This window comes from Theropithecus gelada, chromosome 10 (genome assembly GCF_003255815.1).
Source record: "Theropithecus gelada isolate Dixy chromosome 10, Tgel_1.0, whole genome shotgun sequence".
In the NCBI taxonomy this organism is placed as follows: Eukaryota; Metazoa; Chordata; class Mammalia; order Primates; family Cercopithecidae; genus Theropithecus; species Theropithecus gelada.
Genome location: NC_037678.1, coordinates 19,952,080 through 19,973,739, shown reverse-complemented (window position 1 = coordinate 19,973,739; position 21,660 = coordinate 19,952,080). Strand labels below are relative to the sequence as shown.

General features: G+C 54.2%; 1 protein-coding gene across 14 annotated transcripts; it reads right to left on the bottom strand.

The window, feature by feature from the left end:
* Positions 1–216: 216 nt before the first annotated feature.
* GAL3ST1 (galactose-3-O-sulfotransferase 1) lies at positions 217–20,318 on the bottom strand. Of its 14 annotated transcripts, none has more exons than XM_025399534.1 (4): positions 20,197–20,318; positions 3,846–3,955; positions 2,824–2,963; positions 217–1,676 (listed from the first exon to the last, which is right to left on the bottom strand). In XM_025399534.1, the coding sequence occupies exons 3-4, from the start codon at positions 2,952–2,954 to the stop codon at positions 536–538; spliced, it is 1,272 nt and encodes a 423-aa protein (XP_025255319.1). In that variant the 5' UTR covers positions 2,955–2,963; positions 3,846–3,955; positions 20,197–20,318; the 3' UTR covers positions 217–535. The 14 variants fall into 14 exon arrangements, with proteins under 14 accessions (XP_025255319.1, XP_025255325.1, XP_025255315.1 ...); XM_025399540.1 differs by lacking the exons at positions 3,846–3,955; positions 20,197–20,318 and adding exons at positions 10,702–10,826; positions 18,413–18,591; XM_025399530.1 differs by lacking the exon at positions 20,197–20,318 and adding an exon at positions 18,413–18,591 and having other exon boundaries at positions 217–1,679.
* Positions 20,319–21,660: the final 1,342 nt, after the last annotated feature.

Sequence of the window (21,660 nt, the reverse complement as noted above, 5' to 3'; positions counted from 1 at the left end):
CACACGCACACGTGTGCACACACATGCACACATACACATGCGCTTTTCCAGGTCTTGGTAGCTCATGGGAGTCCCTGAACCACATAGGACTATAGCACATAGCAAAAACACATCAAATCCCTGCCACCCATTGGTCTCTGCCTACAGACTCACCCAGGCACCACTGTGGTTCCCCCCACGCCAACCCCCACCCCAAGTCACCACCACTGAGGCTGATTAACAAAAACACAACATCAAATTCCTTTACTTCTGAGGTCTCCCCTTTAAGGGGAGGCAGAAATAGAACATTCTTTTTCGGGGAGGGAAAGGGGTTTAATAAAAACCGGTATAATTAGTTAAATACTGATATCGGTTAGGCCCTCTCTGTGTGCGTGGGCCCAGTCTTGGCTGGCTGCGTCCCCCCAGGAAGCACCCCCCTCACCCCGGGGTCCGAGGTGGCACCAGGAGGGGGCTGGGGGCGGCCAGCACCAGCGGCGTCCTGCTCAGCCCCTCCGTAGGGAGCGAGCAGGCAGGCAAGCCGCTGGGCGGTGGGACGTCACCACCGCAGGAAATCGCGAATGAACTTCCAGAGCTTGGTGACCCACAGGTTGGCGCCGAGGTCCATCAGGTACTGGATTTCGGGCGTGAGCATGCGCCGGCAGAGCTGCGCGTGCCGCTGCCCGATGCTCTTCTTGAGGTTGTAGCCCAAGATGGACTTGGTGCCCAGCGGCTGCCAGGGCTGCATGGCCTCGTCCTGGATGGCGGCGGCGTCCACGGCGTGGCCCCCGTCGATGCAGATGGTCCGCATGCGCTCGTTGGCATGGCGCAGGGCTGCCACCTCGCGGGCCATGCGCTCCTGCCCAAAGGCCTCCACCTTGCGCCAGAAGCTGGCGTTGAAGTGGCGGTAGAGGTGGGCGTCCAACATGTTCCAGGCGGTGGCGCGCCCGTACATCTCCCCGGACAGCCGCGGCACCGGCGAGTCGCGGCGGGCGTTGAGCTTGAAGTAGAGCACGTCCTCCAGCTCCCAGCACAGCAGGTCCTTCAGCAGCACCAGCGACTCGTCGAAGTACTCCTGAAGGAGCACCAGGTGGAAGCGGCGCTCCACCTCCAGGATGTGCTCCTGCACCTGCGGGCTGCCAGGGTCCAGGCCGTTGTCATAGCCCAAGTCGAAGAAGAGCAGGTTTCGGAGGTAGTGGGCATTGAAGCCGTTGGGGTCGTAGTAGCGATCCGGGTCTTGCAGGAACTCGGCCAGCTTGTCGCCGCCCGAGAGCTTCCACGTGAGGGGCACCACCGGCCCGAAGTAGTGGAAGGAGGACTCGAACAGGCGGGCGGGGTCGCGGAGCACCGTGATGAAAATGGCGTTGGGCGGCACCAGGCCGCGCACCTCGTCGTAGTGGAAGCGCATGTGGTTGCAAATGATGTTGAAGCAGGCCCCGGGCCGGTAGTCCTGCACTAGGCTGCGGGCGAAGAAGGTCGGGTAGTCGAAGTCGTTGCGGCCGTTGGGAAAGGCGAACTTGAGCCGGTGCTTCTGGCCGAAGCGGAACAGGATGTTGAGCAGGGTGCTGCTGGCCGTCTTGTGCGTCTTCAAAAACACGATATTGCGCCGCGGCTGGCACTCTCCCCGCGAGCCGTTTGCGCGGTTCGCTGCCTCTGGCTCAAGCACGGGCGGAGAGCACGACGCTGCGGCCTCTGGGGTCCTGCTGGGGACAGAGAGGTGGGGAGAGCCTCAGGGGGGTGCTGGGACTCTCAGGACTCTGGTAGCTAGAGAGGGAGATTGTTGGGGACAGTGGTGGCAAAGGAGCTGGGATAGTAGGACTTGTGGAGCCTGAGTCCAGGCTGGGTGCCTGCGCGGGTGGTTTGGCCTCTCTGGCCTCAGTTTCCTCTTCTGTGAAATGGGTACAATAACAGGCCCTTATTCACAGTGTTGTGAGATGAGGCACACAGGCCTCATTCATGGCCACTGTGTTACATGTACCATGAATCAGTAGCCGCTTGGGCCACATGAAATTGCCATTTTATAGGACAAAAATGGTCAGTTTTGCAGAAATTTGCAGTTTCCTCTGTTTCAACTTAGTATCACCAAGCACTGGTATTGCACCAGCTACAGGCTGTGCCGGGTCTGTGCAGTGCAGCCCATGAGGAAGCGGGAGAGCCTGGTTCTCAGGAGCTGGGCCTGGAGTCAGACGGACCCATTTGAATCCATGGACAGGTCACGCCCCCAGGGCTCCATTGGCATCTCAGATGATGCCAATCTAAGCCCTGTACAGACAGTGTTACCTGATTCTCATGTCCTATGAGGAAGGCTCTGTTTTGTTGTTGTTTTTGTTTTGTTTTGTTTTGAGACAGTCTACTCTGTTGCCCAGGTTGGAGTGCAGTGGTGCCATCTCGGCTCACTGCAACTTCTGCCTTCCGGGTTCAAGCAATTCTCCTGCCTCAGCCTCCCAAGTAGCTGGGATTACAGACACACACCACCATGCCCAGCTTATTTTTGTATTTTTAGTAGAGATGGGGTTTCATCATGTTGGTCAGCCTGGTCTCGAACTCCTGACCTCAGGTGATCTGCCTGCCTGGGCCTCCCAAAGTGCTGGGATTACAGGCGTGAGTCACCGCGCCCAGCCAAAAGGCTCTGTTTTTATCCCCACTTCACAGATGGGCACACCAAGGCTCAGGGTTACACGGCGAGCTCTGCCGTCAGTGGAATTTCTGTCTGGCACAGCATGGTGCAGGGTGCAGGGTGGCTATCCAAGGTCACTGGGCAGGCCCTGTGGTAATTACAGGGCCCCATGGGTGGGGTGCCATCCCTCCCCCACCTACACCCATCATCTGCCCAGCTGGGCCACTCACGTGGAGGCCAGGCCAGCATGCAGCGGGGGCACGGCATAGGAGTACACCAGCAGCAGGAAACTGGTGAAGAGCGCGCCCAGCACCAGCCCCTTAGCCATGGACTCCCAGGGCTTCTTCTGCGGTGGCAGCATCTCAGACACCTGCGGGGGCAGCACAGAGTGGGGCAAGTGTCAGGAAACTGGCCCCAGGGAGCCCCCAAGGCTGCCCAGGCCTGGCAGCTGAGACCTGCCTTTGCCTGCTCTGTGGCCCCCAGCAGGGTCCAGACAGGGACAGAGAGACACTGGAGAGATAGAGAGACAACCACCTGGAAAGAGACAGCCCCAGGGTTGCAGACAGAGAGGGTGGGTGAAGCAACTCAAAGAGAGGTTGGGGAATGGGGCAGGGAGAAGGTTAAAATTTAAAAATTAAAATGAACCAGGTAGCAGAACCAGGGCCCCAAACTTTCCACTCCTTTTAATTTTTAAGCTGGTTGATGAGAAATAAAAGAAAAATAAACAGAAGAAAAAATAAGATAACTAACACTCGTTACCTTATTTTTAGTTATTTTTTCTTCTGTTTCTTTTTCTTGTATTTTTAATAAAAATATATATTTAAAAACTTCTTCAATTGTACTCCAAATTCTCCCAGATCCTGAAGTTATCTTATTTTTTATACCTTTTAGGGCATGATAATGAAATTATTTCCTTTTTTTATACTTTAATTTTTTAAAAATAGAGAGACACAGTTTCGCCACGTTGCCCAGGCTGGTCTCGAACTCCTGGGCTCAAGTAATCCGCCCGCCTTGGCCTCCCAAATTACTGGGATGACAGATGTGAGCCATCGCGCCCAACTATGAAACACTTTTCTAAGGCAAAAGGGAAAAGGCTGGGCACAGTGGCTCACACCTGTCATCCCAGCACTTTGGGAGGATGAGGCAGGCGGAGTGCTTGAGCCAGGAGTTCAAGACCAGCCTAGGCATATGGTGAGACCCTATCTCTACAAAACAAAATTTAAAAAAATTCACCAGGCGTGGTGGCACATGCCTGTAGTCCTAGTTACTTGGAAGGCTGAGGCGGGAGGATTGCTTGAGCCTGAGTTCCAGTGAGCCATGACTGTGCCGCTGCACTCCAGCTCTGGATGACACAGTGAGACCCTGTCTCAAATAAATAAATCAATAAATAAGAAGGAAAAGAAGACCCTCTCCCCATGCCCTGTGCCACACTGCCCGCCCCCCAGGCCTGGGCCAGGGCTGTCTACAGGGAAGGCCAAGGGCTCTCTGAGGTCTGAATCCTTCACCTTTCAGAAGGCACAGCCAGCCCTACCTGTCCCCTGTGCCACCCATCCCACGGTGGTACAGGTGAGGCACCCAGTAAGAGCCAGGGCTCTTCTCTCCTCACTGGCCCTTGTGCCCCTAGAGTCTATAGGGGTGGCTGATGGAGAAACTGAGGCTCACAGCTGGGAAGAAGGCTCAGGTCACACAGCTGGCCAGGCGTCTGCCCACACACCCACCCCCTTTCCAAAGCCAGCTGGTAGGGTTGCCCAGTTAAATTCAAATTTCAGATAAACAGTGAATACAATTTTTTACGGTGTAAGTATACTCCAAATATTGCATGGGACATAGTTCTACTAAAAATTATTCCAAGGCTGGGTGCGGTGGCTCATGCCTGTAATCCCAGCACTTTGGGAGGCCAAGGAGGGTGGATCACCTGAGGTCAGGAGTTTGAGACAAGCCTGACCAATATGGTGAAATTCTGTCTCTACTAAAAATGCAAAAATTAGCTGGGCATGGTGGCATGCGTCTACAGTCCCAGTTACTCAGGAGGCTGAGACAGAAGAATCGCTTGAACCCAGGAGGTAGAGGTTGCAGTGAGCTGAGATGGTGTCACTGCACTCCAGCCTGGGCGACAGAGTGAGACTCTGTCTCAAAAAAAAAAAAAAAAAAAAAAAATTCAAACTTCAAGTTTAACTAGATGTCCTGGAGGTTTTGTTATTGTTATTTCCTTATTTTATTTTTCATTTTTATACGTTTATTTTATTGTTTTGAGACAGAGTCTCGCTCTGTCACCAGGCTGGAGTGCTGTGGTGTGATCTCGGCTCACTGCAACCTCCCACTCCCTGGTTCAAGTGATTCTCCTGCCTCAGCCTCCCGAGTAGCTGGGATTACAGGCACACGCCACCACACCCAGCTAATTTTTGTATTTTCTGTAGAGATGGAGTTTCACCATGTTGGCCAGGATCGTCTTGATCTCCTGACCTCGTGATCTGTTCACCTCGGACTCCCAAAGTGCTGGAGTTACAGGTGTGAGCCACTGCGCCTGGCCTATTTTTATATATTTTTTAACACTTTTTATATTATTATTTTTGAGATGCCCAGGCTGGTATTGAACTCCTGGACTCAAGCGATCCTCCCACCTCAGCCTCCCAAAATGCTGGGATTACAGGCAAGAGCCACTGTGCCCAGCCTGTTGTTATTTGTTTGTTTTGGGGGATGATCTAAGAGTGGCAACCCTATCAGCAGGGGGCTGAGACGTGGACTGTGACGGGGGCAGTTCAGGCTGAGGAACTGGAGTCTAGGAGAGAGCTGCGGCTTGGAGGGTCTTCCCACCTTACCTTAGCTGCAAAACCAGGTGCCCAAACTTTCTACTCTTGTCCCGAACTTTCCACTCCTGTCCTGGCTCACGCTGCACTGCGCCCTGGGCTCCCGAGGCCAGGAAAAGTCACATGTGCTAATAACTACATGCATGGCTTTATCACCACTGTCCCTGCGGGCAGAAGCCAGTCAGCCACCCTGGGGGAGGGTCGCACACACTATGCCCTGGAAAAGTTATGCTGAGGTGGGAGGATTGCTTGAGCCTGGGGGTCAGAGGTTGGCAGAGGTTACCGCGAGCCAAGGTCATGCCACTTCACTTCAGCCTGGGTGACCAGAGTGAGGCCCCATCTCAAAAAAAGGCAATTAATTGTCAACACCTTAACAAATGTGTTAGTTAATTTGTTACTTAACACATTTAAGTAACAAATCAGAAAGCTTGCAAAGCGGAATAAACCCGCCAGCCATAGAGGGGCCCCAGGCCTGTTTCAATCCAGCCCTGTGATTTCAGAGACGCCAAGAGCCCTCATGGAGTCTCAGTTTCTCATCTGTAAAATGGGAAAGCTGGAGGCGCCCCTAGCTGCTCTCTGGAGAAATTTCCTAAGCAAAGCAACCAGCACACAGTCATCATATAGAGTGTTAGCTGTACCCCTCCTGAGGCCCGGGGGGACCTGCCTTCAACCCCAAAAGGAGTGGGGGCTGGGCCGCCCACAAAGCACAAACCTGCCTCAGCCTCAAGCACCCCTGTCAGCCTCCAACTTCTCAGCGACCCAGCAGAAAACAGGGCCGAGTCGTGGACCAGATCATAGTCCAAAACTCTGGGCCTCAGTTTCTCTGACTTTAAGATGAGGAGGGATTAGGATTACTGTGGCTTGCCCTCTGGAAATCCCAAGGACTCACCCCGGCAGCCCCACTCACCAGGGTACCTTCCGGAATCAGAGAGGCTGCACTACTGGAGGCACCGAGGTCCAGGCCCAGCAGCAGGGGGCAGACCAGCCTCCCTGCCCCGCCAATCAGGCTCCACCTGGCCCCGCCCAGGACAGTTCCTCCACCCCCCCACACCATTATTGGTTCACTCATTCACTCCCTCATTTCATTCTCCCATTTGCTCTTTTGTTTGTTTGTTTTTGAGATGGAATCTCCCTATGTTGCCCAGCCTGGAGTGCAGTGGTACAATCTCAGCTCATTACAACCTCCGCCTCCTGGGTTCAAGTGATTCTCCTGCCTCAGCCTCTCGAATAGCTGGGATTACAGCTGCACGCCACCACACTCAAGTAATTTTTGCATTTTAGTAGAGACAGGGTTTCACCATGTTGGCCAGGCTGGTCTCAAACTCCCGACTTCAAGCGATCCACCCACCTTGGCCTTCCAAAGTGTTGGGATTACAGGTGTGAGCCGCTGAGCCCAGCCCCCATTTGCTATTTCTCAAAGCTTGCCAGGTCCCTGCCACACGTGCTGGGTGCTGCCTGCTGCTGAACCTTGGGCCATCCCTCCTAGTTTTACTTTTGAGCCCGTGTTAGGAGCCAGGCCCAGGGCAGGGGCCTGCCTCTTCAGAGCATCTAACTGACCCTACTCAGCAACCACTTAGTGGATACCACTCCACCCCCCGACACACTGCTGTCACCCCCATTTGGTAGATGGGAAAGGTGAGGTTCCAGGAGGTGACATAACTTGCCCAGGGTCATTCAGCAAAGGCGGGGCAGGGCCAGAATTAGAGCCCAGGTCTATAGACCTCCAATGTTCCACTTCCTGCTTTGTCCATGGCAGTCCCTGCCTGGTGTGTCCTAAGCCCTGTCCCAAGCCCAGGGGAAGGAAGGAGGGAAAGTTGCATCACAGAAAGTGGGGGATGTGGGGGTGGACAGGAAGCTCTGTCCAAGGAGCACAGCAGGGTCTGCTCTCTGTGGGCTGAGCCTGCAGCCAGGATAAGGGGAGGGGAAGCAGAGGGGACCCTGGTGTCTGGTCCCTCCTGTGCCAGCCACCTGAGGGGTCCAAGTCTGGTTGTGCCCTTCCTGCCTGGCCACTGTTAACTTAGGTGTGAAACTATGTACCTCACCCTCCCTGAGCCTCAGTCTCTTCATGTGTGCATGGACGCACACCAGCAAGATCAAGGCACACAGAGCCCTCTGTAATCACAGGCAGAGCCCCTGAACAGACTGAGGTCGGGAGAGGAGCTAGCTGACAGCCAGGAGCCTGGCTTGAGGGAGAACGGTCACCAGGCTATGAGATTAATTTTTTAAAAAGACAGGATCTTGCTCTATCACCCAGGCTGAAGTGAAGTGGCGTGATCATAGCTCACTGTAGCCTTGAACTCCTGGGCTCAGTGGATCCTCTTGCCTCGGCCTCCTGAGTAGCTAAGACTACAGGCATGCACCACCATGCCTGGATACTTTAAAAACATTTTTTTTTTTTTTTTAGAGATGGGGGGGTCTCACTGTACTGCCCAGGCTGGTCTCGAACACCTGGCCTCAAGTGAATTTCCTGCCTCGGCCTCTCAAGTGCATACCACCCACGCCCAGGTCACCACCATGCCTAGCTAAGTTTTTAATTTTTTGTAGAGATGGGGGCTCTCCCTATGTTGCAGGCTGATCTTGAGTTCCTGGCCTCAAGTGATTCCCCCACCTCCACCTCCCAAAGTGCTGGGCATAAGCCACCATGCCTTGCTCTCAGGCTATGAGACTGAGACAATGCACGTACCCAGGAGGTGATCAACACATATTCATTATTATCATCACCATTGACCCTGACCCAGCCTTGGTTCATTGGCGTGCCAGAGGAGAGCTCCCTTCCGTGCCCCGCTACAGGCAAGCCTACTGGTGACTCATCCCTGAGCTCCCCGAGCCTGGCACCTGGTGAATGTGTGATGAATGACTTCCCATGGCTCTCAGGGCAGAATGTGGGCAGGGCTATAGAGCCTGTGCAGAGAATGTGGATGAGGACATGGTCCAGGCAGACAACACCTCACTGAGACACAGGAGAGATCCTGTGTAGGAGACCTACAGACGAGAGTAATACATGTGAGGCACATGCATGTAAAAGCCCCCATGGGCCGGGCGCAGTGGTTCATGTCTGTAATCCCAGCACTTTGGGAGGCCGAGACAGGCAGATCATGAGGTAAGGAGTTCAAGACCAGCCTGGCCAACATGCTGAAACGCCGTCTCTACTAAAGATACAAAAAATTAGCCGGACGTGGTGGTGTGCACCTGTAATCCCAGCTACTTGGGAGGCTGAGGCAGGAGAATTGCTTGAACCCGGGAGGCAGAGGTTGCAATGAGCTGAGATTGCGCCATTGCACTCCAGCCTGGGCGACAGAGCAAGACTCTGTCTCAAAAATAAATAAATAAATAATAAAAATAAAAATCCAAAATCTGAAATCTGAGATGTCCCTAAATACAAAACTTTGTGAATGCCTACATGACACCACAAGTGGAAAATTCCATACTTGACCTCACATGACAGGTCTCAGTCAAAACCCAGGTGCACAACACACAGTTTATTTAGTGTCCTCAAGGGAAAAATAAAACTACCTTGAGGCTACGTGTATAAGAAACATACATGAAGGTGGGGCGTGGTGGCTCATGCCTGTAATTCCAACACTTTGAAACACAGAGGCAGGAGGATCGCTTGAGCTCAGGAGTTTGAGGCCAGCCTGACCAACATGGCAAGACCCCATCTCTACAAAAAATACAAAAATTAGCCAGGCATGGTGGTGCATGCCTGTAGTCCCAGTTACTGGGGAGGCTGAGGCAGAAAGATCACCTGAACTTGGGAGGTTGAGGCTGCAGTGAGTCATGATCGTGCCACTGAACTCCAGCCTGGGCCACAGAGCAAGACCCTGTCTCAAAAACATTAAAATTAGGCTGGGCACGGTGGCTCACGCCTGTAATCCCAGCACTTTGGGAGGCTGAGGTGAGTGGATCATGAGGTCAGGAGATCGAGACCATCCTGGCTAAGACAGTGAAACCCCATCTCTACTAAAAATACACAAAAAAATTTAGCTGGGCATGGTGGCGGGAGCCTGTAGTCCCAGCTACTAGGGAGGCTGAGGCAGGAGCATGAACCCGGGAGGCAGAACTTGCAGTGAGCCGAAATCACACCACTGCACTCCAGCCTGGGCAACAGAGTGAGACTCCATCTCAAAAAAAAAAAAAAAAAAAAAAGTTTAAACAATAAAATCAACCAGAAAGAAAGAAACATCAATTCTTTCTAAACAAAAATGTTTAGACTTGGGTTCCATCTCCAGGATATCTCATTATATATATGCATATCTTCCAAAATCTGAAAAATCTGAAATCCGAAACACTTCTGGTCCCGAGCATTTCAGATAAGGGATACTCAACCTGTACCAGTTGAGCCTCCATCACAGGGTGCTGTGCAGATCCTCTGCATTCCACAAGAAAAGAACCCAGCCCGGGGCTGGTGCAGAGCAGAGAGTCACTGAGCGGGGCCTGCCATCATTGTCATCATCATCATCATCGATACGTTCCCAGGGTCCCAGCCACAGCCCCACCAAAGTGTGTGCCCACTGACCCACAATGGAGGCTTGCAGGAAGCTGAGGGTCCCAAGTCCAGGAATGATCTCAATGCAGCCAGAGCCTCCTAGCCTCAAGGCCAGAAGACAAAGAGGCAGGGAGGCTGAACCTCAGAGAGGGCAAGGACACCTTCAGGGTTACAGAGCACAGCAGCAGCAGAGACGGGACTAGAACCTGGGTCTCCCACCTCCTCCACCCATAGTAGTGACAACTGCAGGCACTCAGGATGGACAGTCCCCCTATCACCAGCCCACCCCATCTACTCCTGCCCTTCTAGATTATGCCCGTCACATTGGCCTGCATCAGTGCAGAGAGCTGGCAGCAGGCCAGGCCCGGCCATCCTCCTGTTTAGGTGAACTGACACCCTCCAGGGAATGAAGGAGAAACAGGACTTCTTCCCCCACATCATGCACACAGGGAAACCCAGCCTGGGATGGTAAACCTTCTGGCTTAGAGCGTCACCACCAGGCAGGTATCCGGGTATCCTACTTTCCCTGTGACCCCTGTGGTGGAGAATAAGAGACACACTCACCTCGGGCTGTGGCTGGCTGCCCCTTTCCACTCACTGCCTGAGCCACGTCCAACTCCCAGGCTGTCTCTGCGGTCACTGGGAGACAGGAATGCTCCAATGACACCCAGCAGCAAGCTGGCTGGCTCCCTCCCATCCAGTGGTATGAATATTCATGAGTTTGCTTCCTGGGGATAGCAGGTGGCACACCCTGGTACCCTGCAGGTGTTGCCCTGGCCCTCTGCCCCCACTGGACAGCCCTGGCCGGTCCTCACCTCTCTCTGGACCCCAACAAGCAAGCAGCTCTTTCATCCAAGGGCACAGAAAGATTCTAGGTATCCTTGGGCCAAGGACACAGCAACCGCAGAAGCCTGCACAGAGCCCAGAACAGGCTCTAAGGCTGACTGAGGGACAGGGAGATGCAGGTGGGCTGGGGTGCAAGAGGGCTAATTGCTCCACCTGCTGCATTTCATTTAAGTCTCACAGCTGATGCACCAAGCACCTCTATTATTCTACCCTCCTGGTAAAGAAACCAAAGCTCCGAGAGGTAATGTCACCTGCCCAAGGTCACCCAGCTATCAGAGAGCAGACAAAGCCAGAGTACATATGCAGACTTGCCACACTCCAGGGCTTAAAGATGCTGAGACACAACCAGAGACCAAGGTTTATCCAAAATCTGTGGGAACCCAGAATGAACAAGTAACTCAGCCTGGAAGGCTTCCAGGAGGCAGAGCATCTGACCGGGGCTCAGATGAGTCTGGCAAGATTTCACTTCCTGAGCTCTAAATCTTACATCAAAGAGCGTGTCCTGCCTCTATACCTGGGTGAGGAATGGTGATACACAGACACTCGACGAGCTCTGCAGGACTTGGGCTGACTGGAGATGCAGATCCTCCCCAAGGCCTTGCGGGAAGAGGCAGTTCTAGGTGCCCCGGCCCTAAGCCCCAGGAATCCTAGGACTCAGTTTAGGCACTTGAATCTTAGGTTCAGGTCAGTTGTCTCAGCTTTGTCCATGGACAGAGGTCTCCTTGTGCCCAGAAATGCCTCCACCATCCTCCCTTCAGCACTGCTGCCTAGAACCTCATCACAGACCAGGCAGGTGGCACCATTTAGGGACCCAGCTGCCACCATCAATTAATAATGATCATTATTGTGACAGTCATTCATCCCACACTAAGCACTTCCATAGGTTAAGCAGCTGCCAGCCTCTCCCAGGGAACAGCAGGCATCCTCACTTGCTCTGAGTCCCCCTTTCCCTCAAAGCCTCACCAGTCTGGGAGCAGCCCCCAGGCACCCACGAAATACCAGGGCTTAAAGTGCCACAAGGCAGGTCCGGAGTCACCTTCTCTCTAGGTGCTGGAATCAGGTTTGGGACATGGTATGGCGTTGTTTTATCCAGGCTAACATTCCGTTGACCTTCTGCCTTTTGAGCTGAGCTGGCTTGAAGACAGCTTTCCAAGGGAGAGTCAGGGTGGAGCTGGCATCAAACTGCAGGGGCTGTAGTTTATTAGAGTGGACTCTGAACCCAACAGGGTCCACTTCTGAGCTTGGGACCTGTCATGCATCTGCAGCCTCATAATCCTCTCTGGGGAGCTCCTGTTATCATCTCCATTTTATAGAGGGGTGAGAACCTCATCTAGGTGAGAGTGAAGTGCAGGCTCTTGAACAAGAGGTGAGATTGTCGGTGAGGAGGAGAGCAACTAGCCAAGGGAAGCAAAGATTTCCAGAGTAGGGAGCCCTGATGGTAGACCTGTGCTTCCAGCCCTGCCAGAGAAGTCTCTTCCCAGAGTATTGATGACAACATCTTTCTTTTTTTTTTTATTGAGACAGAGTCTTGCTCTGTCACGCAGGCTGGAGTGCAGTGCCGCGATCTCAGCTCACTGCAAGCTCCGCCTCCCAGGTTCACGCCATTCTCCTGCCTCAGCCTCCCGAGTAGCTGGTACTATAGGCACCTGCCACCTCGCCTGGCTAATTTTTTGTATTTTTAGTAGACACAGTGTTTCACCGTGTTAGCCAGGATGGTCTTGATCTCCTGACCTCGTGATCCACCCACCTCAGCCTCCCAAAGTGTTGGGATTACAGGCGTGAGCCACCGCGCCCAGCCAATGACAACATCTTTGGCTGGTTCTCCACCCCCACCCCCAGGAAATTTTTTTTTTTTTTTTTTTTTTTTGGAGATAGAGTCTCACTCTTTTGCCCAGGCTGGAGTGCAGTGTCAAGATCTTGGCTCACTGCAACCTCTGCTCCCTGGGTTCAAGCAATTCTCCTGCCTCAGCCACCCAAGTAGCTGGGATTACAGGTGTGCACCACGGTGCCCAGCAAAAACTTTTTCAATGATGAAAGCAGCATACTGAAAAAAAATTCAAACAATACAGAAGAGTATAAAGAAGATGATTAAAAGAAGCCCAACCCCAGAGGTCATCACCATCACAGGATTTCTGGTCATATATATATATAGATGATGGAATGGAAACTGTTTTTGTTTTTTTGACACAAGGTCTTGTTCTGTCACCCAGGCTGGAGTGCAGTGGCATGATCATGACTCACTGCAGCCTCAAACTCCTGGGCTCAAGAGACCCTTCCACCTCAGCCTCCCAGGCAGCTGGGACTACAGGTATGCACCACCACACCTGGCTAATTTTTGTATTTTGATTTTTTGTAAAGATGAGGTCTTGCTATGTTGTCCAGGCTGGTCTTGAACTCCTGGGCTCAAGTGAGCCTCCCACCTCAGCCTCCCCAGGTGCTGGGATTACAGGTGTAAGACATGGAGCCCAGATGCACCTGCTTCTTTGGGGGACATATTTTGTTAACTTGCTTTTTTCCCCACCTATCAATAAATTGTGGACACCTAGCGGCCATGATAGTTTTTTCTTTCTTTCTTTCTTTCTTTCTTTTTTTTTTTTTTTTTGAGACAGAGTCTCACTTTTGTCACCCATGCTGAAGTGCAATGGGGCGATCTTGGCCCACTGCAACCTCCGCCCCCTGGGTTCAAGCAATTCTCCTGCCTCAGCCTTCCAAGTAGCTGGGATTATAGGCACCTGCCACCACACTTGGCTAATTTTGTATTTTTAGTAGAGACAGGGTTTCACCACCTTGGGCAGGCTGGTCTCAAACTCCTGACCTCAAGTGATCCACCTGCCTTGGCCTCCCAAAGTGCTGGGATTACAGGCGTGAGCCAGCGCTCCCGGCCCATGATAGTTTTAAATTGATCCATCCCACAGGTGTTTACTGGGCACCTGCATTCCAGCACTAGAGTTCAGAATAACCCCGTGCAGAGAGCTCGGGGCTCACAGTCCTAACTGGGGAGACAGAGGAACACACAGCTGCGAGGCGAGGGCAGTGATGGACAACGGATTGTTTGGGGCTTGCAGAAACACAGAGAAAACACCTGATCCAGCCTTGGGGAGGGGACAGCGGCATTGGGAAGGCCTATTGGGGTAGGGGCCTCTGGTGGCAGAAGCTGTTGTGTGGTCTCCAATTTCCAAAGACAGTTCCCTTTTCTCTACGGCCACATGGCTAGACTACATTTCCCATGCGCCCTTGCAGTTCAGTGTCATCACGTAACTGGGTCCTGGCCAGTGAGATGTGAACAGAATGCCAGCTGATGAGGTTAAGTGGGTGGACCTTTTCTGTGGTCTCCTTTCCCATTTACTGGATGAATGGGGCGGTATCCAAGGATCCGCGCGTGGGTGGAGTTGGGAGGAGCCTAGGCCTTTGCATCTCTACCCACCAGACACTGACTGGATTTCAAGAAAACAAGAACTGCATTAAGCCTTCTAGGACTTCAGGTTTGTCTGTTACAGCAGCTAGCATTAACTAACATGCTTGTTACCCTAGAATGAGCCACACAGAGAGAAAAGCACATGCAAAGGCCCAGGGCAATTGAGAAACGAACATTCCACCGGCTGGAGTGTCTGGTGTGTGTACGTGTAAGAGGCTGGCTGGGCAGGGGAGAGACTACAGAGACAGCCAGAAAATAGGGCAGGGTTAAGAGGGACACGCAGGGGCCAGGTGCGGTGGCTCACGCCTGTAATCCCAACACTTTGGGAGGCCGAGGTGGGCAGATCACCTGAGGTAAGGAGTCCGAGACCAGCCTGGCCAACGTGGTGAAACCCTGTCTGTACCAAAAATTAGCCGGGTGTGATGGCGGGCGCCTAATCCCAGTTACTCAGGAGGCTGTAATCCCAGTTACTCGGGAGGCTGAGGCAGGAGAATCACTTGAACCTGGGAGGCGGAGGCTGCAGTGAGCAGAGATCATGCCACTGCACTCCAGCCTGGGCGACAGAGTGAGACTCCATCTAAAAAAAAAAAAAAAAAAAAAAAAGAAGGACATGCAGGGCTGCAGGGCTTTCAGGAAGCATGCTACTGAGTCTTGCCTGGATCCTGTGGGCTGCAGGGAGAGACCCATGGGAGGGTCTTCAGCAGAGGAGTGAGCAGATGGGATTCCTATGGGCTACTGGGTAAGAAATGAACTGTAGGGATGGGGAAGGAGAGGGAGGAGCAGGCTGACCTCCACAGTAGTTGTTACAGCTGTGCAGGTGTGACGTGGAACAAGGAGAAGGCTGGGGAAGTACCGGAGCTGTCTGGAGACCATGCAAAGGCAGCATTCTGTTGGCGGCAGGGTGTGGAGGAGGGGAGGGAAGAGTTGCTGTTGGGTGACTGCTGGCTGGAGGTGGAACTAGTGCCTGAGTCGGGGAGTCTGAGAGGGCCAGGTTGAATGCTGGGGTGAAGCACGTGGTGTCAGGTTCTGTTTAGAACACACTGAGTCTGAGGGATGCTTGGCATGATCATAGAATGTCTAAAGATCTGTAGGAGCAAAGAGTGGGGTCTTGGGGGAGGGGAAGAGGTAGGTGGGGAGCTGGGCACAGAAGTGGAAATTGAGGCCATAGGAGTAACTAGAGTCAACAAAGGAAGGGTGAGGAAGGACAGGGAGCCTGTACTTACGGAGCAGGGTGAAGAAGAGCTCCCTAACGAGATAAAAGAGGGCAGCTAGGGCTGTATCAGAGTCTGCAGCACTGCTATTCCCCCATAAACCATTCCCCAGCTGGGCATGGTGGCATGCGCCATCCAGCATTTTGGGGAGGCCAAGACAGGCAGATTGCTTGAGCCCAGGAGCTTGAGACCAGCCTGGGCAACATAGTGAGACCCTGTCTGTGTAAAAAATTTAAAAATTAGCCCAGTGTGGTGGTGCACACCTGTAGCCCCAGCTACTCAGGAGGCTGAGGCAAGAGGACCCCGCGAACCCAGGAGTTTGAGGTTACACTGAGGTATGAACGTACCACTGCACTCCAAGCCTGGGCAACAGAGCGAGACCCCATCTTAAAAAAACAAACCCCAAGAAACAAAAGCCATTCACCAACTGAGGCACATCTGTGCTGTTTGCTCATATGCACATAAAGGAACAGGGCTCTGGCCAAGAAGGTGGTGGGGTGAGGGTATTCCAGGGCTGCTTTCTGTAGCTGGAGGGGAATCCCATGGGGATATGGAAGGAGCTTTTAAGAGTGGAGCAAAACAACTCTCCTTATGGTGTTCGTAGTGCAGATTTGACAGCAGCTATTACAGTTCTGAGCGTGCCTGTTCTCAGACCCAGCAATCCACCTGCAGGAATATGGTTCAAAGATAATCTAACAATCAATCTGAGATGGGCATATAAAAGTGGCCACTGCAGTATAATTTCCTCCAGTGCTCACAGAGCCTTTACCCCCATTTAGAGATGAGGAAACTGAGGCTCAGGGAGGTTAAAAAAGAGTTGCCTGGCTGGGTGCGGTGGCTAACACCTGTAATCCCAGCACTTTGGGAGGCCAAGGCGGGTGGATCACCTGAGGTCGGGAGTTTGAGACCAGCTTGACAAACATGGAGAAACCCCATCTCTACTAAAAATACAAAAATTAGCTCAGCGTGGTGGCGCATGCCTTTAATCCCAGGCTGAGGCAGGAGAATCGTTTGAACCCAGAAGGCGGAGGTTGCAGTGAGCCAGTATCACGCCATTGCACTCCAGCCTGGGCAACAAGAGCGAAACTCCATCTCAAAAAAAAAAAAAAAAGAAAAGAAAAAAAAGAGTTGCCTAATATTAAGCCCGGAAAGCACTGTATATGGAATAAACTTATTCATGTAGAGAAAAGCTGTACATTCGTACACGTGTATAAGGGTCTGAAAAGATACCCAGTTATAAATTGTAGTTCCCTGGGGAGTAAGCCCATATACTTTCTGGAACATATTTTGATTCTGTGATCACACACACACACACACACACACGTGCACACTCTCTACAAAAGAGCTTATATTACTTTGGAAAGATAAATAAAGATATTTCCACTTTGAAAATCTGCAGCCCGCCTGGAGGAAGATGAGTCCCACTTCTCCTCACTGTGTGGCCGAGGCAGACACTCTGCCCTCTCTGAACCTCAGTGCACCAAGTGCGGAAGGGGCAATAGGGGCCTGGGACCAAGAAGGAGCTGGGAAGTGTGGGTGGCACAGCAGAAGGGGCAGATGGGATAGGTTAACGCTCCATCCAGGGGTACTGGGGAAGTGACTTGCAAGCATCCAGAAGCTTCCTCAATCTGAGCCCCTCTAGAATGGGGTGCTGGAGCAGAGAGGTGGAAGACCACCCATTGGAGCATTTCAGCTGGATCCCAACTCGCTGGCTCGGAGACCACTTCCAAAATGTCAGCCCTGACATCTGACCCCTGCTGCTCCCTAGGCTGCAGGGGTGGATGCAGGTGGTAGCCGGCCCGGCAGTTGAGAGAGGCTAATGTTCTTTGATGATTCAGAAAGCACTTATTGATCTTGCAAGGTCACCTCTCTGCTGTTTCAAAGGGCATCCACAGCCGGGCATGGTGGCTCACACCTGTAATCCCAGCACTTTGGGAGGCCGAGGCGGGCAGATCACGAGGTCAGGAGATCGAGACCATCCTGGCTAACATGGTGAAACCCCGTCTCTACTAAAAATACAAAACAATTAGCCAGGCATGGTGGAGGGTGCATGTAGTCCCAGCTACTCGGGAGGCTGAGGCAGGAGAATGGCGTGAACCCAGGAGGCAGAGCTTGCAGTGAGACAAGATGGTGCCTCTGCACTCCAGCCTGAGCGACAGAGCAAGACTCCGTCTCAAAAACACAAAAAACAAAGGGCATCCACGCCTGTGACCTTGACAGACACTCCCAGTCTCCTCTGCTAGCCCAATGTGATGTGTGGGAAAACTAAGGCTCAGTAACTTGTAGAAGGCCTACGCAGCAAAGCCAAAATGAGGAGCAAGGCCACAGCTCTTCCTGCTCCGTTGCCTTGTCTGGGTAAATCACCTGGCTTCCTGAGGGGAGATTTGAGTAGCCTTAAAGAAGCGCTAACTGGGGAGTTGCAAGTCACAGCTTCACCGAGAAGTCAATCACTTTGTCATTAGCTCCAAAAATGCTGAGAACACCAGAGCTGAGTATGTAGGAGTTGATAATATCAGTCTCTGTACCTTATAACATGCCTGAAATATTTGTTAAGGATTGTTATGCGCTTATTTGCCTAAAACTATGTAACAATATAAAGGTTTGTGAAAAGGTACTGACACTTGCAATGCACAATGCTGGAGATACCTACACCCACCTCTCCACTCCTGGAAACTCCCCTGGTAACAAATGCTGGCTCCTACACCCACCTCTCCACTCCTGGAAACTCCCCTGGTAACAAATGCTGGCTCCATCACCCCGCAGCTGGGCGACCTTGGGCAAGTGACTTCCCCTCTCTGAGCCTTGGTTTCCTAAAAACTGGCAGGTACTATGACGCTTTCACAGGCCTGCCGTGAGGCACGCAGAGCCCTTCACACACTCAGCGTTAGCTCCTCTGATTGTATTGTGATCCTCCTAGCTCCGACCTGGTGGGGAAGCAGGCTCTGTCTGTTCAGACTTCTAGAAGGACACTATCCCCATCCAAGGAGCCGGAACTAGCAGGGGGGAATGCAGGCATCCTCTGGGCCCCCACTTTCTCCTACCGTCGCCCCTCACCTGGAGATTCCAGCAGTCCCCAGCCTGATGACCCCCATGGGCACCTGTGCTCCATCCTGCTCTGCCCTGGAGTCATGTGGAGCCCCTAAAAGGGCTCATCTATATTCCTCACCCAGTCAAAGTGAAGCAAGGAGCCCTTCAGGAGCCTGCAGCCAGGCCCAGAATTCCATTTGTGCATCATTCTCTCAGGTTAATCATTGCCTCTTTCACTGGGTGGCACACCCAGTCCCTCAGAACCCAGTGGGAGGGGCTGTTGGGGACACACTCCTCCCTTGCTGGGTGACAAGAGGGCATCAGACCCATTAAGGGAAGGGGATGCATGGGGACCAGGCGTTCTCTGTCCACAGGGAGCTTCCTTCAGGAAGGGCTCTGCCTGAGCAAGCAGGGAATAAAGCAGGCTGAGGTGGCAGCTGGGAACAGGGCTTCGTTGTCTCTGCTCCCTGGGTAGCAGCCTGCTCACCCGCTGAAGTGTCAGGCGGAGCTGGGAGCCAGGGAGGCGAGGGGGAGGGGTCCAGAGCTGAGGGTTTGGGGCAGCCCAGGCAGATCCAAGAAGGCAGGACCCCAAAGGAGCAGAGAGAGGTCATGGGTTGGGCTGGGGTCCTGAAATGGGGGCCAGGGCAAGACTCCTGTGATTTGGAGTCAGCTCAGCTACCTCTGAGCCATGTGACCTTGGACAAGTCACTGAATCTCCCTGAGCCTCAGTATCCCCCTCTGGATAATGGGGATAGGTAGTAATGCCTCCTTCACAGGACAAGGAACAGTGCGTACACAGTGACTGCTCTGGCCCAGGACTGCCCTCCTGTGCCCCCTGTGTGGCCCTGGACAAGCCTCACCCTCTCTGGGTCTCAGGTCACCCCGTCAGTAAAGGAAGAGGTTGGATTTTCTCAACTGGAATGGACAGTCCTCCACACCTCTCTGCCCTCTGGAGGATTCTCATGGCACCTGTCACCTGTCACTGCAGCAGCCCAGGGATCAGGTGTCAAGCCTGCTGCCCTCTCTCCCTTTCCTTCCCCCTGGTGTGGGTTACAGCAGCCAGACGTGCCCATCACCTCTCTGGCTCTGGGCAGCTGAGCGGGGCAGTTCCCACTGGGAAGGGCTCGGTCTGTAGTGTGCTCTGTGCTGGTACCAAAATGCTGACCTGGCACCAACAGGGCAGACCAAGCTGGACCCCCTTCCTGGGCACTGGGCTAGGAAAGAGGAACTGTGGGATTTCCTATAGGACCCCACCTGGATGCCAGGGTTTGTCCTACCCTCCCAAACCTCTCTTTGGTGGCTTTGCTTCCTCTGGGGTACAGGTCAGGGCCTTCCCCCAGCAGAGGGGATCCATCCCTTACTATGGTCTCCGGCTCCTGCTCTGACCCCCTTTCTGGGAAGGGCTGATGGAGACAGGAGAGATCTCTGCCCCTCCTCCCCTAGGGCTCTGGCCACTGTGTCCAATATTAATCATTAACGCACTCCCAGCTCCAGCCCAGCCCCAGCAGCCTGCCTTCTGCCCCACCCATCCCACCTTCAGGGACTGAGAAGCCCTGGAAGGGGGGTTAGGGGGCAGGGGAAAAAACCAAGGGCATGGAGGGCACCAACCTGCACCCTCCCTGGCCCCCACCGGGCCACCCACTGGCAGTGGGCAGGGGTACCCAGCGTCTAGAGCAGCGGTGCTGCACTCCTATTCCCCTCCTCCGGCGCGCGGTCCCAGTTTGGGGGTTAGGGTAAAGTGGGCGGTATCCCCAGGGAGTAGAGTGAGGCAGGGCTCAAGCTGGCAGTGAGTGCTAGAGCCCAAGACGTACCTTGTCCCCGTGCTCCTCCGCCTCAGCGTGGGTGGCTCGGCCCGGGCCGCGCCGCCCGGGCGCTCACTGGGCGGCGGGGCGCACCCGGCCGGGCCCCCCGCTCCACCAGGCCTGGTCCATGCCCCCGCCCCCGCCGCCGCTGCCGCACCGCGCCCGCTCCCGGCCAGGTGCGGCCGCCAGCCTGGCCCGGCCTCCGGCGCCAGGGCCAATGGACGCCCCGGACCCCAGACCCCTCCCCGCCCCGGGCCGGCCCCCTCCCCGCCCCGTCCCGGCCCCTCTGCGCCCGCCCCAGACGCACAGAAGCCGCATTCAGCGCGCTGGGGCGCATCGCTGCGCCCCCGCTGCCGGCCCAACAAGGCCCGTTTGTCTCGGACGCGCCAACGGGGCCATTGTCCCGCCGCCGGCCCTCTGGCTCAACGGAGCCCTCAGCCCAGAAGACTTGAGGATGCCCAGGCTTGGTGGTGGTGGGGAGGGGAACCACGGCTCTGGGAAAAAGGCGGCGGCAGGACTATTGCTTAACTTTGGTTGGGGGGTCCTGGGGCCCTCAGGATCCAATGGATCATATGGCTTCTTGCTCTAGTCAGTGCCAACTGGGGACAACACATTTTTGGCACTCATGGGAGTGGGGGGCGCTCAAGCAAGAGACTGAGCTCCAACTGGTCCTGCCACCTGGAGGTCTCAGCTGTCACTCTCTAGGGTGCCAATGAGGGCTGAGCAGGGCAATCAGGAGGCAGGTGTCCCATCCAGGCCCTGTCTCATTTTCCAAGCTTGGCCTTTCCTTCTTCACCCGAGAGGAGCAAGATCATGGATGAGGACCAATGCCTGCCTGCCTGGAATCCTCAGCCCAGCTGTGGGCAGTAAGGAACCAGCTGGCCACCCAGTGGGGCCTGGGACGCGTCAGAGCCCCACTGCCCCCGCCATTACTGGGAGATTCTGGAATGGGGAAAATTCCACATCAGCATGACTGCCAGGAATTTTTCCGTATCTGATGGGCCTGTGCTCTAGCTGTGTGGCCCTGGATGCACAGGCCCCCAGACAGGCCTGAGTTGTCCCCCGGGGCTGCAGGCTTTGGCTCCAGAGGTCCTGACCCTCTGTTCCTGCCTCTGGAGGCAACCCCGCTTCCTCCCATCGCCATGTGCATGACAGACTGGGAATGGCACACAGCCCTCTCCTCCCACCCACAGCCAGTCCCAGCTGAGAAGGGGAGCCCTAGGTTTTCTGCTCCCCAGGCCAGAGCCTGCCCAAGCTCTTGCTTTCCCCCTTCACAGGCTGGACCTACATCCACTGCCACAAAAACATTCTCTGCCCACACAGCCAGCAAACAGTGAGAGGCAGAGGGCAAGGCCCTTAGGTGCCTGGATTCAGGGAAAGTAGAGCCATTCCAAACCCACCCTTCCTCAGCCTGGCCCTAGTCCTCGACAGCACTCACCCCTGGGAGGTGAGTCCTGGGAGGGGCTCAGAGTG

Bases quoted from the DNA above. Each gene is read 5' to 3' on its own strand.
- GAL3ST1 (XM_025399529.1), bottom strand. From the start codon at position 18,590: ATGCACAAATGGAATTCTGGGCCTGGCTGCAGGCTCCTGAAGGGCTCC. The intron at 2,964-18,524 runs GTGAGGAATATA...CTGCCCCCGCAG, and splicing joins CCTTGCTTCACTTTGACTGG to GTGTCTGAGATGCTGCCACC. The intron at 1,677-2,823 runs GTGAGTGGCCCA...TGTCCCCAGCAG, and splicing joins CATGCTGGCCTGGCCTCCAC to GACCCCAGAGGCCGCAGCGT.